General features: G+C 42.2%; 1 protein-coding gene across 3 annotated transcripts in view; it reads left to right on the forward strand.

The window, feature by feature from the left end:
• Positions 1 to 17,555, forward strand: part of ACVR2B (activin A receptor type 2B) — a 175,734-nt gene that overhangs the window by 130,574 nt on the left and 27,605 nt on the right. For all 3 annotated transcript variants that reach the window (XR_014710443.1, XM_084620735.1, XM_084620736.1), the window contains exons 3-8: positions 3,008 to 3,117; positions 4,558 to 4,709; positions 5,704 to 5,847; positions 6,800 to 6,943; positions 7,865 to 8,013; positions 15,859 to 15,973. Coding sequence is in view for 2 of the 3 variants with exons in the window: in XM_084620735.1 (XP_084476861.1) it covers positions 3,008 to 3,117; positions 4,558 to 4,709; positions 5,704 to 5,847; positions 6,800 to 6,943; positions 7,865 to 8,013; positions 15,859 to 15,973 (814 nt within the window). In the remaining variant the exon portion in view is untranslated. The remainder of the gene's footprint in view (positions 1 to 3,007; positions 3,118 to 4,557; positions 4,710 to 5,703; positions 5,848 to 6,799; positions 6,944 to 7,864; positions 8,014 to 15,858; positions 15,974 to 17,555) is intronic.

Genomic DNA, 17,555 nt, shown 5'->3' on the forward strand with positions numbered 1-17,555 from the left:
AAACTGTTAGGGCATAGAAGTGGTGTAAGAATCTATACAGATTCTTATCTGTTCATTACAATATTTAAGCCCCTTGTACTTGTGCAGTAAAGTGGTGTTTCATTATGTGATCACCCAACAAATATGCCATAACATGGCACATGTGCATTTAAAGCTGTAAAAAAGGGTACAATTTAAAAATAAATCAACAGTGCACAATTCATTTATGTGCATTATCTCGCTGGAGGAGCAGTATTAAAATTCACTTGAAGAGCATGTGAATTACTATAAAATGTACACTTACAGCTATAGAAAACAGTGTACTTCTCTCCCATTATATTATATTGTACTGCTTGCTAAGTAGCATGTCAAGCTGCCCAGAGTTGTGTACCTGGGCACACTCTGAACCAATTAAGGGAAATAATGAATTGCCTATGCAGAGTAGGCTGTTTACACTCATTAACTTAATTTCTTAACTAACAGACTTTGCAAAACATGCATTCTCCACTGAAGGCTACAAATACTCAAGTCTAATGCCATTAAATTGAAATGTTGTATGTTGTCTGAATTCAGGAAAAGGTATATGGAAATATTACTTAAACTTGTTGAAACGTCATCACTTGGATAACTCAAATGGCTGCTGTTTCCTTGAACTAAAAAATAAAATAAAATTACTTCCTGGCTGAGATCTTGTATGAGAAATTCTAGCTCAAAAGTTAATTTTTTCCCCCATGAAGGAATAAACCACTGAAAATAGTGCCATGGATTAAAAGAGCCTTCTCCACCCTTACTTCTAGCTATGTGCTATTGCTGTCACAATCGAGGAGGCTTGGCATGGATTCACAGATAGAGTAATAACGTCAGACACGGGATTGTTTTATTACTTCCTCAGTGTGTTTCAGGGAAGGAAGTTAGGCATATAAATTTAGCTGGATTTAGGAAATCTTTTGAAACAGTTCATAGAGCACAAATCTGCAGTCTAAGTAACTTGATAATATACTGGAGAGGGTAAAAACCTGACAAAGAAAGCAGGTGTTTGTAAACAGTAGCAACTTGCACTGGGGGAGAATTGAGGTAGTAGAACACTAGAACAGTTATTGGAACATGTTGTGCACTGACCTGGCAGGAAAAAGGATGTGTGGAAAACTGATGAAGCTTGTTTGATACCTATATGAGAATCTTTTTAAGGTATACAAAATATTGAAATAGTATGGCTAGATAACTGCAGTGCTATCTGAACTAGAAACAACTGAGAGTATTTAGAATTACAGCTTACATTTGTTTAGAAGACAGGTACTCATGTTTAGGTGGAAATTCTTTCTTTAAAGCGAACTAGTGGTTACTTGAGGTAGGTAACTATATTAAGTACATGAATAAGACTTACTCTCTATTAGTTACAAGTAAGATAACTAATGCAGATAGTTGTTAGAGAGGACACACCAATAAAATGGAAATATAGTTAGATACAGTAACTACAAAAGTGGGGCTGGCTCAAGGAGGGTTTCTGGCCTCCTTCCAGTTTAGAGTGCCCCGTCTTCCTGTTTAAATGTGATGATTTTTATCCAGTATTGCTGAGTTACAAGGTTTAAAGTTAGATGTGAAGAGTAAAATACCAAAGTATAGTCTGGTGAGCTGAAGTGCCTGGATAATATGCCTTTAAGGGCTTTGAAATTCATGGGGATCAGAATGTTGCTAATGAGTTGAATCTGAGCAGCCTTAAAACGGGTCCCCCTTCCAAAAATATTATGTTAAAAGAACTTTCTTTATTTGTAAAGTCAAACACTCAAAAGTTAGGAAATGCCAGAGTTTAGGTTGCGTGTGCAACATTAATTTGGTCCACTTCTGCATATTAATTACAATACAGTCTTAAATTACATGATCATATACTGTTTTTTTCCCCCCCCCATGTGATCCCTGCCTTGGTCAGTGCACAGGACAGAGAGCTCTCAGGGAATGGAGCAGCTGTTTGGTATTTTAATGCTTATCATTCAGTGAGAGATCACAGCCTTATTTATTACACACCATCCAAAGCCTGCAGCGAATATGCAATTTTGTTTCTTCACGATCTTTTCTAGGGTGCTTGCCACTATGGTATGAGTGCTACACAGACATTAATGAATTTATCTCCACTGCAAGATCAGAGAATGTTCTACCCGTTTTACAGCTGGCAAAACTAAGACAAAGAGACTGCCTGAGGCCATGAGGTGAATCGGAGACAGAGCCAGAATTAGACTCCGGGCCGCCTGACTCCCAACCTTGTACTCATTCCTCTAGATCACGTTACTTTACTGACATGTTGAGAATCCACAGCTCCCATTTGCTTTAGCTGGAGTTGCGTGCTCAGCCCTTCCACAGATCAGCCTTCAGATGTCTCAAGTTGGGCACCCAGAAAATGGTGAACACCTAGGTAGTGGCCACCTGCCCACATTTTAATTAGTGACTTACTCAATATCTCATGAAAGCTCTATGACAGAGGCGGGGTAGTATGGAGTTCTCCTGTGCAGCATTCACCTGCCTTAGCCTCAAGACCATCCTTTTTCTTCCTGCAATCCCCTACTTTATTCTGTACACACCTTCTGACTGCTAGAGCAAATCAGTCTCATTCACTACACAACAGCTCAATTCTTTCCCTGAGCATTGTCCATGCCGTACATTGAAGGAAGCAAAGGACCGGTGAGGAAAAACGTGTGATTAAAGATATAGGAAGAGTGAAGGAAGTGCACGCTGACTGTCTGCCAAAAGTCCTGGAATGTTCACTCTTACTGGGTTTAATTTACCCTTTTGTACACTCATATACAATGGCTGCAAACTAGAATTCTATAGCGAAGTCTCATTCTTTGTTGTTCCCTTTAAAAACAAAACACAAAACTTTCTAGCTTAAGAGACTATAGGTCTGCAGAATGCAACAGAAAGAGGAGAAAAACGTAAACTTCACTGCAGCCAAATCTTCTCTTCCTAGGACAGTATAAAGCAATTCACTAATTTTTTCCCCTCCTCTACCTTCCCACTTTGTTCGTTCCTGATACAGGCAAGAATGTGTAGCCACAGAAGAGAACCCTCAAGTGTTTTTCTGCTGCTGTGAGGGGAACTATTGCAATGAGAAATTTACGCACTTACCTGAAGTAACTGGTCCAGAAGGTAAGTGACTCATTTTGGGGAGGTGGAGGGGGGATCTGTTTAAAAACCTTGATCTCTGTTGGTTTGCAGGGACCTTGAATTGCTTGGTATTCAGCAAGCAAGAAATCAGAGGATGCCTTCGGTTACAAACTTTGGAAGTTTAGCAGATACATTTGTTTACACAGCGTATTTTTTAAAAAAATGCTGCTGTTTTGAGTAAAGTGAATTGTGCAGAAACCTTGCGTATCATTAGCAAGGACTAAATTCTCTCTCCAGTGAATGCTTGAGGTGGATTATTGCAAAAGGAAGCCTACTAAGAGGAGAAATAATAGTTAAATGTATGAGTATGGACAAACTGTCCCTCTTAACTAACTTCCTGTATATTTTGCTGACTAAGGAGATTAGAAAGGAATGTTTATGCAGTTGTGGTGATCTGCAGCATTTGTGAATACAAGTTAAAGGGCAAGTTCTCTTTTATGGAAAAGTATTAGCGTTTAAATTATATTTTTCTATAGATGTCTTTTAAACCATCCTATAAAATTTTAATAGAAAATTTATCTCTTTTTCTATAGGGTGATCTCAAGGAATCTATAGAAAGTGTCTTTTTCTCGGTTGAACAGTATAGATTTTTCCGAGTAGTTTCGATATAATTGTATTAGATCCTTATAAAATTTTCCAGGACTTTATGAAAGTTATTAATTATTTACACATTTTTATTACCTATTGTTATTAAAATACCCTTCATAGCCCCATAATAACAAAATAAGCCTTTCCCTACTGATTTTTTTGTTTAATTTGGCAAATATCAAGATTTCTCCATCCTTCATCCTTCCATGTCTCCAGTGAAGCTACATGGCTCTATTTAGACTTCCCATTCTTTGTTCACCAGCTTTACTGATTGGAATGGGGAATTGGTACTACTGTGGAGACAGTACATTTGCTGATGGCTTCTGCAGTATTTTACTTTGACATCTTATTGCCATGGCAGGAAAACCTTCCTCTTTGTTAGATAATGGCAGTGGTGGGGAAGGGTCTTTGCCATCCGTGCCCACGTAAAATCTTTTGGGGTTAACAGCAGGCAAGCATGTAGACTTAAAAGCTCCAGAAGGCAATTTTCTACTTTACTTGGGGCCATGGAACTTTTTTGGGGACGTTCTAATGCGGTACTTTAGAGCGTGAGCTGTAGCTCACAAAAGCTTACGCTCAAATAAATTTGTTAGTCTCCAAGGTGCCACAGGTACTCCTTTTCTTTTTGCGGATGCAGACTAACACGGCTGCTACTCTGAAACCTGTCATTAATAAATTGGTCATTACAAGAGCATGAGAGTCACACTAGCAAATGTCCTCTGCTAAGGAGTTGGGGGAGTGCAAATGCTTGTGTATGTCTGGAACTATAGCCGCTAATCCGATTGCAAATATAAAAAATCCTGTTTCACTTACTGTTCCCCTCCCCTCTTACAGTAATATATGAGCCACCACCACCAACACCCTCACTACTCAACATTCTGGTTTACTCTCTGCTTCCAATCGCTGTTCTGTCAGTGGCCATTCTCTTGGCCTTTTGGATGTACCGTCACCGAAAGCCCCCCTATGGGCACGTTGACATTAATGAGGTGAGTCAGAAGCCTGATACCTTGAAAACTAAAGGGCAAGAGTTGACTTTTTTTTTTCTCTTTTGGAAACTTAATTTCACTGAGTTTACCGGGTGATTATGAAAGTACAGAAGCTGTTCAGTTTGAGTATTTCAGTCCTCTTAGATTGATTGTCCTGGACTGGCACATTATTAATTTAAGCTGGCAGAACTTTCTCTTTGCTTTGTTAAATTATTAAACAAATGTTGCAGTACCATGCTGGAATTAATTATGGCTGTCTTAGCACATGGTGTAAGAACCAAATATTTTTCTATGGGGTGAAATTAAAAAAAATCTTATGGCCGAATCTTAGTTTGAGGTGCTGAACACCTTTTTATTCCTGCATGACTAGAGGGAACCTATGCCAAATGAGCTTTTCAAACATGGAAGACCTATTTGGATTGGAGGAGCCCAACTACTCTTCTACATGAAGCTACATTGTATTGTAAATAGCATCTTTCATACAAACACTGAGTTTATACAGCTGTTATTTTTATGGACGTCTATTGTGCCTGGTTGGATGACAAACCTGCTTACTTGCTATTCATTAGAATGGTGTGAAGTATTCAAAGTGAAAAACTAATTGACATTTTAGGTATACTTTGCTATTTTTTAACAAAACTGAAGGTTGCAGTTTTTTTTGCAGGAGATATCAGTAAGGTGTAAATGTTTTCCAAGTGAAGACAGCTTTTGCATTGAAGACATGAGAAAATTCAAGCTTTTGTCATGATTTGATGCAAAAAGTAGTTTAACGTTTCATATAAACTACATTTGAGGGTGGGAAATGCCACCTAATGGCAAAGTGTTTCATGCACAAATTCTGCAAAACAAAATGTGAATTTCACACTGCTCTGCTACTAAACTATAACTTACTTTGAACAGTAAAATTTCAGTCAGATAAAATACATTTTTCCCCTTGCTTCACTATTTGACTTCAGTTTGTAACCCACATCTTTATCCTTCTTTTGTTTTCTAGGACCCTGGTCCACCACCCCCTTCTCCATTGGTTGGCCTTAAGCCTTTGCAATTATTGGAGATCAAAGCTAGGGGGCGCTTTGGCTGTGTCTGGAAGGCTCAGCTGATGAACGACTATGTAGCAGTGAAAATCTTCCCCATACAGGTGAGAAAAGTTCAAAGACCTCCATATGCCTTTCAGTATGTTTAGCTCATTAGCAAATGGCAGCTGCAGCAGCTGCAGTTTCAAGCTGGGTAAACGATCCCGTTTTGAAATCTACAGGGCATTTTAACTTTGGTCCAAATGTTCAGAGTTGTAGAAATCCAGGGAGGCAGCATGCAGCGCAATACTCAGAGTGCTCAAAAGACCATGTTAATCCCAGATCTTGCATGACTGTTGCCTGGGTAAATTGTGAATCCAGACCTGAACATAACAAGTAATTTGCAGGTCACAAAGCCACAGTCCTAATGAAGTGAAGACTATAATTGTATGGGAACATTACTGTGCTGAGACATTGTATATTTCATTTTGAACATTCAAAACTGTAAGAATTGCAAATGGAAAGACCAAAGCAATCAGACATGTCCAGTTGAAGAAAAATTATTGAAAAATCTTTGTGCTCCTCCCCTAGACCCTTCTTCTTTAATCCTCCTCTTCCTTGTGTTTTTCATTTCTATATCCTCTCTCCAGACCAGCTGTGGCTAACTAGTTGAACACTTACACAATCCATTCTGGTTTATGATAATCTTAACAATTGCAGCTAAAATATAAATCTAGGTATTTGCATAGGCTTCATTCTTTACTTGCTTTCACAGAAATTTTGGCTACATTTTTTAATCCGTGACTTTATATTGTTAGCTTTCACTTTTTTTAATGAGGCTACCGAGTTTTCTGAGGGTGGTTTCGGGAGGGGCTGAGTACAGGAATGTCGTCTCCCACTCTGGCATCTAGACCTTTTGGGAAATTGCCTAATTTTAAAGGCATCTGTACTCATTTTTACAATGTCTGAGAATAACTTTGAGGAACATCAACAATGCAATGTGTCATGGCAGCTATTTGCTTTAAATGGAAGGTTTAATTTAGAAGTGGTCTTTGATCATTTTTCCCTCTGCTTTAGGATAAAATATCCTGGCAGAGTGAGAGAGAAATCTTCAACACCCCTGGCATGAAGCACGAAAACCTTTTGCAGTTTATTGCAGCAGAGAAACGAGGAACAAACCTGGAGATGGAGCTATGGCTGATCACAGCTTTCCATGACAAGGTATCATATACCCACATCTCCATTTGGGGGCTAAAGGGACTGATGCCCATTGGGGCAACTATGCAGGATTTGGAATGGATGTTTGCCATTTGAACAGCCACTTTGGAATGTCATGTTCCCCTTGTAGCTATTCCAGAGTGTGTCTCACTTCTCCATGGTGAGCTATGTTTCAGTTTATTGAAAGAAAAAAGGCAAACTAACCTTCAGTTTAAAGATTTCTCAGAAGAACTGTCGGCTTTAGAAAATCAGTCTGTTCTGCAGGACAGGAGAAGTGGAAAAGGCCAGTGTTTGCACTTGTAAGCAGTAGTAACCTTGCACCTGTGTAGGCAAACCTGAGAGATAGCATTGAGAGATGACAGTCAGACTGTCGCAGTCCTTACTCTGCACTTTCAGACAGGCTCTGTATTTACTTAAAACTCACAGCATATCTCTGTTTCATGGATTTCTTTAGTTGCCAAATATAAAGAACATTTGAAATAAAACAAACGTGCAAATCCAGGTTTGAGCTGCAATCTTATCCCTGTATTTAATCCAAGGTTGATGGAGTCAATCATTTCCATAGATAGCTAATAGAATGTAAGATCTTTTCTCATTTAAGGCTTTCCCCTTCTTGTATAGCTGCTCCAGTTTTTCCTTGAGGTAGCTAGACCTGGTGGAACTAATTTTTAAAGCCATTAGGTGTTTTTATTTCAAATACTCTAAATTCATGTGTTGTAATGAGTCCAGGAAAGTGATAGTATTTCACCAACATTCTTCTCTTCTTTTTTGTTTTAGTCTTTGCAATTGGTTTTTCTGTCAAATCAAAGTTCAAACTTCTCAAGCACTCATTAAAACCGATCTCTAAACTGATGATTTGGCACAGCTGTAACTTACCAAGGTCTGTGATTAAATTCTAAGAACATATGATGGTCTATTTCTCAGGGCTCTCTGACAGATTACCTGAAGGGGAATATTATCAGCTGGAATGAACTCTGCCACGTTGCAGAAACAATGGCCCATGGACTGTCCTACCTACATGAAGATGTCCCCTGGTGTAAAGGGGAAGGACACAAACCTGCCATAGCACACAGGTATTGTCTTTTTGCATAACTGTGGTTCTTCAGCTCGTGACCTGAAGAGCTCTGTGAAACTTAAAAGCTTGAACCTTGCACTAGCAGAATTTGGTCCAATAAAAGGTATCACTTCACCCACCTCTCTGTCTAAAATACACGGCCTTCTGGTGACAGTTTTGTTGAACAGAGGAGGCAGGAGAACTTGCTTTTATGTAATGCCTTTCATCCTAAAGTATTTTGCAAAAGATACATGTACAGTAATAGCCAGGTCGGTAGTCTGTGTCACCTCACTGCAGAGCCCCTGTAGAAGAAAGGAATTTAGACCAAAAACATGGGGGGGGGGGGAACAGATCCTCCACTGAAAGCGCCAGAGGCTGTTTAATGTCCCAACAGAGTAGGCAGGACCTTGATTTATTCCTTATCCAAAGGATCTACACGTTGGAATACTGCATTCCGTTCTGGTGTCCTCAATTCAAGAAGGATGTTGATAAATTGGAGAGGGTTCAGAGGAGAGCTGTAAGAATGATTGAAGGATTGGAAAACAACCCTTATAACAATAGATTCAAAGAGCTCAATTTGTTTATCTTAACTAAGGGAAGGTTTTAAGGGGTACCCCTTGATCACAATCTAGAATCTACATGGAGAATAGAAATTTGATAATAGAGGACTTTTCAGACTAGATAAAAGTATAATAAGATCCAGTGTCTGGAATGTGAATTTAGACAAATTCAGACTAGAAATAAGGTGGAAATTTTTAACAGTGAGGGTAATTAACCATTAGAATAGTTTATCAACTGTTGTGGTAGATTCTCCACCTCTGGCATTTTTTAAATCAAGATTGGATGTGTTTTAAAAGATCTGCTGTACCTCAAACAGGAATTAATTCAAGGAAGTCCTGTGTTCTACAGAAGGTTAGACTAGATGATCAAAACTGGCCCTTCTGGCCTTATAATATTAATAAACTGTATTGCAGTCTGTATATTCGGTATGTCTACTTGACTATGCAAGGATTTAAACCGGTGCTTCTAGGGAATATAATTATTTCAAACTTGATGCTTAGTCTTATCCTCTTCAGATGAGCTTTTTGTTCAGAAGGAAAGAATAAATGAAATAAGAAATGGCTGCTGTCTATTTTATAGCACTTAGCTTGCTGTGAGCTGTACAAAAGATACAAGAAGAGAAGACCCCTGCCCCAAAGAGTGTACAGTACATTTTAGACATGATACAGGTTAGGGTGGCAGGGCGAATTGCTGGAGTGCAGAGCGATGAGGGTTATGGGAACAGTCAGATACTCACTTTATACAGCTGCATGTTGTGATGGTTCTGGATAGCTTGTTCTAAAATAAACATATGGATGGCATAGTCTTGCTTGCTCCAGGCATCGCAGGATAGGTGAGTTTTCAGGAAGGATTTAAATCAGGTGAAAGGCTATATACATGGCAGTCCCAGGACATACTCCTCCACCCACTGTACTGCACTTTAGCTTGAGCTGAAACATGAAGTTCAATTGCAGTAGTCTGTATTTGATTTGGTGAGACTGATTTTTACATCCGAAAAGCTTAAATCTCTGTCATAAAAAGTGTTTTCTGTTCGTGTCTGTGTGTGCACACCCCCCAAAACAGAGAATTCTGAAAAATGTGATCTTGTGCAAGAGCCTGCAGCTGCATTTCAGTTGCTTGTGGGGGAACTCTGCCTCCTTGACACTTGCCCCTGTAAAGTAAATGCAGTGATTTATATGTGAAATTCCTAGGGGTGGGGCAGGGAAAAAGCCATGCAAAAGTCTTGAAGCTGTGAACCATGGTAATTAGTGTCACAATAGATTTAGCAAGTGATGCAGGGGAGGGGAAGAGGAAGGGGGAAAAAAATTCATTCCCAATGTGTAAACTTTACCATCTAAGAAGCATGTTTCAGGGCAGGGGTGTATTTTACTGTCCTTCCTCTGTCTAAAAAAAAAATAAAAAATTTCTGAGTAAATATGTTTCAAGTTGGGTGATATTTTTGAATAGCACAGGACTGTTAAAATGCTTGAATTCTCAGTTAAGTCGGAGTGAGTTACTGCCATAAAAAGCTTCAGCTAACTCCGTAATACCATTGGCCTCTGGCACAAAAGGAGGATTAATGTTATAATTATCACAACCTTGCTTGTCAGTGCTATAGTGCCCTCTAGTGGAAATTTAAAGTAAGAGCATTGGTGTATAAATCAGTGGAATCTAATGCTGCAAAATATCATTTCTTCTTTGAGTAGTGTCCCTCTGGATGCTCTGCTTCAGGTACACATGTGCCTCTTGAGCCTGTGATTGGAGATTTTCACCTAGCAGTGTCCTTTCAGCCCGTGAATGCACTCTAAGCCTCCTAATGTCAGACACCAAAGCTATACAGGGGCTGTGTAGGTGAACTGCATCAGTTCCTTCTCAGTCACCTCAGCCTGAGAAGGAATCTTAGAACAGTGGTTCTCAACCAGGGCCCTGGGGGGCTGCCAGCAGGTTTCAGGGGGTTCAGCAAGCAGGGCCAGCGTTAGGCTTGCTGGGGCCCAGGGCAGAAAGGCGAAGTTGTGCTGTACGGTGCTGAAGCCTGGGGCCCTGAGCCCTGCCACGTGGGGCTGAAGCCAAAGCCTGAGCCACTTAGCTTCACGGGGCCCCCTGTGGCCCTTCTTGCCTCCCCTTCACACCGGTGATGGCTTTTATATGCAGAAAAACCGTTGTGGCACAGCTGGGACGTGGAATTTTTATAGCATGTGGGGGGGAGGGGGGAGATTGAGAACCTCTGCCTTGAGCATGCCTCGGCCTTTCTCTTTTATTCCTTAGCGTTTAGATACTTAGTCTAATAGTTGTTAGTGTAGTTAGTGAGTTAGTTTGTACATGTAGTGAGAAGATTGTTTTGTTCTACTCTCCTTTTCCTCCCAGGGAGACTTGTTTTCCTAGCTGGGCATTCTTCACCTGCCATGCTTGAAATGCTGCCTCTCCTGCTGAGAGTCTATTTCTGTAAGCGATGGCCACTCTTAAGTGTGTCCATTGCTTGGGGGTGTCCCATGTACCTCAGAAGTGTAACTTCTGCTTGGCTCTCAACTCTAGGGCAGGGAAGAACAAGGAGCTCAAGCTGGGACTGTTCATGATAGAACATTCTCTGCATACAGAACCAGGTCAGGAGACACCACCTCTCTCACCGCACTCCACCCCAGCATATCTGTCCCTGGACAGAGCCAGTGCCACTTCTGCCTCAGGGCAGACTTCCCCAAAAAGGAGGGGAAGACTTTTGAGGCCTCTGGGAAGACTTCCAAAAAGAGGAATGCAGATTCTCACTCCAAGGAGCCAGCTCTAAAGATCTGGTGCTCATCCAAGCCTACAGCCCCCACAGGTACTGTTGAAGCCAAGGACTCCTCCACTAGTACTGGCAGGGCTGTGACTCCCTGGAGCTCCAAGGAAAAGAGACATGGCTCCGATAGGGCCCTGGTACCTTCTACCAGCACAGAGAGCAAGCACAGGGCAAGTTTGGCCCAGCTGTTGGTATTGATGCATCTGGGCCAGCGTACATAGTACATACCAGTACATGAAACCAGCTTACCATTGTGCCCCTTAACCCAACTGTTAGTACTGATGAAGTCTGTCCAGCCACTGGTACTGGTGTGTTCAGCACCATCGGCACTGAACAAACCACAATGCCCGTCTTCCGTTGCGGTGCGATTGTCAGTATTATCTGCTTCAGCAGCTGTTGCCTGAGCTACCCTGTTGGCACCGAATCCCTTCTTGGTAGTGCAGGAATTCCAGTACTCTAAGGACCTTTTGGTATCAGATGAACTGGAGTCCCCACTTTCTCTGGGTACCAAATGCCTTTTGGTTTTTGCCTCTGGGCTAACTGTCTTCTGGGACTGCTGGACTCTGCACTGTTTAACATATGTCCCCCTCCCTCATGTGTAAGGGCACTGTTGGCCCCTTACTAAAACTTGAGGTAACTCCCTTCTCTTCATGTGTCAGTATATAATGCCTGCATCTGTAATTTTCACTCCATGCATCTGAAGAAGTGGTTTTTTACCCACAAAAGCATATGCCCAAATAAATCTGTTAGTCTTTAAGGTGCCAATGGACTTCTTGTTGTTTTTACTAAAACTTTGTGGGTTTCTTTGTTGGTTTGTTTTTTTGGTGCCTTCTCCCCATACTAGGAGGGGGCGGTGGGGTGTGAGGAGGAGATGGGATCCTTGGACTGACCAGGCCTCTGGCCAATCAGGGAGCTCTAGACCATGGCGAATGGGGAGTAGCCAGCATCCCAGATCAGTACCATGGCCCAGCTGCCTAGTTAAATCAGGAAGCCCCCCAGCTCAAGTCCCTGCCTGCATGTGTGCTGAGGGAGGGAGACAGCAATAGCAGCCCCAGTCGGGTGAAGCTCTGTGGCCATCAGCCAGCAGGTGAAGAGCCACGCAGGAGGCTGGAGGGTCTGCCTAACAGGCCAGTGACATGTGAGAGCCAGCGAGTGGGGAGAGGAGGGTCGTGCAGCGGGCTGGAACCCACCAGGAACAGGGTGACAGACCCAGCGGGCAGGGTCCATGGCGGGGGGAACAACCGTTAGAGGGAAGGGGGGCCTGAAGGAAGCGGCATGGCGGGGGGGTTCCAGACATGTTGGAAGGGGAGCAAGTTGGGACAGCAGGGGGAGCAGGGGATGGGCTCAGGGGTGGGGCTTACCTCAAGCAGCTCCTGGAAGCAACAACATGTCCCTTCTCCAGCTCCTATGCGTAGGGACAGCCAGGGGGCTCCGCACACTGCCCTGGCCCCAAGCGCCAGCTCCGCAGCTCCCATTAGCCGCAGGAGCTGGCGCTTGGGATGCGGGAAACCTGAGTTTATAGGCATTTGTGAGCCAAATGCCATTTTACCCTGGACGTGTGAGCTCTCAGCTCACAATGGTAGGTGCTGACTTATTTAAAACTCGCAGTTTATTTGATAGGAGCAGATAATAAAATAAACTTGTATTAATCTTTATTCTTTGTTGCCAGTGGGTTCTGGGATATATATGGGTGTGAATGGCACTACGGAAGAAGTATTCTTCTCTTGCTGCATTCTGTTACCCACCAGCTAGGACACTCACATGGACTGCCCCCACATCTAAATGGGAGGAGGCTAGTAGGAAGGGATTTTCAGTGGAGGTTCCTGACTCTAGAGCTTAATCCTCCCCCCATTTCCCTGGTCGGACTGAATAACTTGCTGACCTTTGGGTCATGTTGCCAAGCCAGTGATTGGCTGTGCCTTAAAATCCTATTTCTTAAGATCTGAGTGGCAGTCGCCAGATGTTCAGTTGTTCAGAAAATCGGACTGTTTTTATTTAAGCGCATCAGTATAGATCATCTTGTCTTACTCTTTGACAGCTGAAAGCCTGCAGTTCTTTCTGAGGAGGATTATTTTTCTTTTTGTAGGCAGGGGAGTTATTCCTTGACATTTTTGGCCACTTGGTCAGTTTGGATGTACGTTTTTAAAGTGTTTTTACCTCTTTGTATATGTGCCTGGAGAATGTGATAGATGCACAATATGCCCTAAAAAGTAAGTGTGTGTGTTTTGTATGTATGCATCTAATCATTCATTTTTACTTTTTTAAGATGGTGGAGCAACGTATTATTGTGGTTTAGTGAGTTTGTCATAAGTTAACTCCTCTGCCAAATGGTTCTACCTCATTGAACTACGACTCCATGAGAGCACAGCTTTTCTTAAGAAATTGAGCACTCTTTAAATTTAGTTGTGAATATGGTATGATAACAAACCCTACACTGCAGAAGTGTCTCCAATAACTTCTTTACTGTACAGTGGGCTAAGTCCCTTCCCCCACCTTAATCACCTCGCCAGAAACTCTTGAACTAGAACATGCAGCTTTGTGTGTGGCTGTGGTAAGGAAGAGTTATTTCCTTTCTCAGAAGGCTGAGACTTGGGGGTTGAGCAGCTCAGCCTGCCTGTGGATGTGGCCTTATGACACTCAGAAACGGAGTAGACCCCTCTGTCTGGTCCAGCGATTCCTCTCTTCCCAAAGTATTTTGACAGATCATTTTTTAGTTTAAAACAATTGTATCTGACCTCATTAATTATGTTGTGCAGGCCAGCAGTGTCCTGCATTCAGCAAGGTCACGGAGTGAACTGAAAGAATATAGGAAAATTATAATGCGGTGCATACAAGGCATTGCCATCTGTTGTCTAAGGTCTGTAACTTAATTATATTCACAAACATCTCTTTTCTGATGAAAATGTGGAAAGGCCAGGGAGTGAGGTTTTTCTCATTAGGTCTTTTACTCACGTTCTGACTAGAACACTAAGGTAAGGACATGACTTTGAAGGGTTTGTGGATAAAACGCCACTCAACCCATAATAAACCACTACCAAGGGAATTTGGACTCTGTCAATGACTAGTGGTCCAACACCTAGAACAGTCAATATCTCTAGGATAGTGCTGGTCCTGGAGTTCAAAAATTAAATGTAGTAGATCTCCGTCACACACAATTATTGAAGCCTGTAGAAAGAGTGAGCTGAATGCAGCTTACATCAGCTTGTTTCCAAGGAGGCTTTGTTTTGTAAAGGGCTACTACTTTAAGATGACAAAGGATTATAATATATAAATGTAACATTTGCTTCATACATTAATGGGCATAATAAATACAGTAACTGTTAAAAGGGTATAGTATGTTTGTCGGTGATGGTGCGTTGTTTATAATAACAAACTAACTTGATTAAGCTCTCTTCTAATTTAAAATTGCAGTCAGACTTTACAGAAACTGCTGACTTTGAATGGAGTAAGAGACCAGTTTTCCATGCTTATTTTTAAAGCCCAGTGTATACAAAATGTATATATAGTATGTACAAGGGAACAGTCTGTAGGTAGTCCTGGCAAAACCAATTTGTAATATAACCTCTTATCACATTTGGATGCTCTCCCCCACCCCTCAAATGCCTCTTTGAGGGAACACTGCTGAGAATGCCAGGCGGAGGAGAGATTTGCCCATTAGTATGAAATGCTGACTTTTGTATAGTGCATGAATGGTAGAAACTTTAAACGTGGGAGCTGCCTTCATGTCTCATGTTTTTTATACCTCTGTGTATGTGTGGCATGTTTGGGGAGTGGGGTGTATGCGTATATCCCTGTTTTTATTTTTACATTAATTTTCCCTATACTCCTGTTTTCTCCTTGTTTTCCTTACCCTGCTTTGATTCTTTTCTGAAATTACCCTCCTCCCACGCTTCCTTTTGCTTCTGCTGTTATTTCTCTGCTCTTCTGTTATCTTATTGGAACCAGTGTAACGGCCATACCTCCTACACCCTGATTGCGTACCACAGGAACCGTGCCTTTTCTGTGGCACCATCACTATAATCCTTTCCCTCAGGTTGGGGGAGGAGAGGCTGACAGTCAAACAGTGGGCCACAACTGCCATATCATCAATGAAATGTGAGCAGTGGCCTCACTTCAGTGCAAAGGCTGTAATCTGCCTCCATGCCGCTCTGTGTAGCATGTATGAGCATCGGGCCCAGCATGGGTGTTTGTAGGCAATGCCCTAATGCCACTCTTAAAGCAGTGTGTCAGTCTGATTCTACCTTAGATTCTTTGAACTGGAGTATTTTGTAAAAACACATATGCAGAAATATATGGTGGAAGGGAAGGAAATCTGTTAAATATGGTCAGGAACAGTGAGGGCTCTAGTTTGTTTATTGCTTTCATAGATTCAGGTGTGATCTCAGAGATGTAAGACAGGTGCATCTTCAGCATGCTTGGATTCTCACTGGGTCACGGAGCTCATCCCAAGCTTGGCAATTAAACCAGTCAAGTTTTGACATGTTTATTTAAAAGTGATGGGATTTGTGCCATACTAAATCCTTCTCAAACTTGTTTCCTGGCTGTCTGCAGGGACTTCAAGAGTAAAAATGTGTTGTTGAAGAATGACTTGACAGCAGTTCTAGCTGACTTTGGACTGGCTGTACGATTCGAGCCTGGAAAACCTCCAGGGGACACCCATGGACAGGTAACAATTAGCTTTTAGAAATAAATGTGGGGCTTACCACATCTGCTGGGAGTGAGCAGTGTTTCTGCAGATGCAGGATATGGGGACAGTTACCGGGGGACAGGAAATTGCAGAAGGGCATTGTTTTGCTCAGCTTGGATAATTTGCAGGGGCAAGAGATACAAAATGCCTTTTTAATTGCTGATTTTAAATTAGCTTCAATAGCTGATTTTAAATTAGCTTTAGTTTTTTTGCTCAAAGAGCAGGGTATGAGATGACCCAGATTTACTTCTTTTATATATTTTATATTACACCCACCAACTGTTCTTCTACTTTTGCAAAATACTTATATCCCAGATACTGAACCAGGGAACGAAGTGAGCAGAAACACTTTCCATAAAGAATGGCACTTGATCTTTAAATTTCCTGCACTGCTGGGCACTTTCTTCCTGCCATTTTAAGGTATCTTGGCTCCACCAATAGCCTTTATCTGCTACTGCAGAGGAAGGCGACCCGTTACCCTCTCCAATAGTGCATGTAGCCAGTTGTGCAAGGCTGCATAGCATGGAGGTGGAGGCCATCCTGACCTCTGGAGGCATTCAGTTTATACCTTGCAGCATGAGATTTGATCACTGGTTTTAGCATTAAATATTGAGTCATAAAATTGTTGTTTTTTTAAAATCCAGTCATTGTAGCTGCCTAGAGACCTTTAGCAGCAATAAATCTCCCAAGCTGACTACACAGTGTTTAAAAACAGACAAAACCACCCTACTTTTTTGATGGTTCTGAATTTGCTACCTTTAAATTTCATAGCGACACCCTCTTCTTGCGTTCTACAGTGGGCTTAAAGGAGGAGCCAATAATTTTCCTTTACATGCCTGTATATTTTTGAATATACCATTCAAATCCTGTCTACTATTTTTCCTCTGTCCCACTATGAATTAGCAATGAGTTATTCCTAAGGCTACGATTTTGTCACGTTATTTTTAGTAAAAGTCATGGACAGGTGACAGGCAATAAACAAAATTCACGGAAGCCATGACCTGTGACTTTTGCTGCTGTGGCTCCATGGTTTCTCCCGCCACCGTGGTGACTGGGATCTGTGGGGTTACCCCGTCTGCCCACAGCAGCTGGAAGCTTCTGGTGGGTCCCCTCCACCCATGGCGGCTGGGAGCTGCAGGGTGACCATATTTCCCGAAGAGAAAACAGGACACTCCCAGGTGCTTGCCCAAGGCACCCTCCTCCCCTATGTGAGGCTATTGCCTGTCGCTGGAACCCTGAGGAGGGCCCCCTCAGGAGGTTGTAGCCTGTCACTGGAAACTTGCAGGGGGCCCCATGAGGAGGCTGTTGCCTGTTGCTGGAACCCTCCCAAGGCCCCCCCCTCCCCCCCCCGCTCCAGTCCATCAGCCCTGGGGTTGAAGGAGAGAATGTTCCCTGACTTCTGTGACCTCCATGACACAAACGTAGCCTTAGTTATTCCTAACATCTCTGTAAATGCAGCCACATCTCTGACCATTTTGGTCATCTCTCTCTAGCCCTTTAACAGTGTCTACATCTTCTTGTGCTTAGACTTTGTCCCACAGTCAGGCCCTTGCAAGATGGG

The sequence above is a fragment of the Lepidochelys olivacea genome (genome assembly GCF_965140295.1).
Source record: "Lepidochelys olivacea isolate rLepOli2 genome assembly, chromosome: 2".
NCBI classification, from domain to species: domain Eukaryota; kingdom Metazoa; phylum Chordata; order Testudines; family Cheloniidae; genus Lepidochelys; species Lepidochelys olivacea.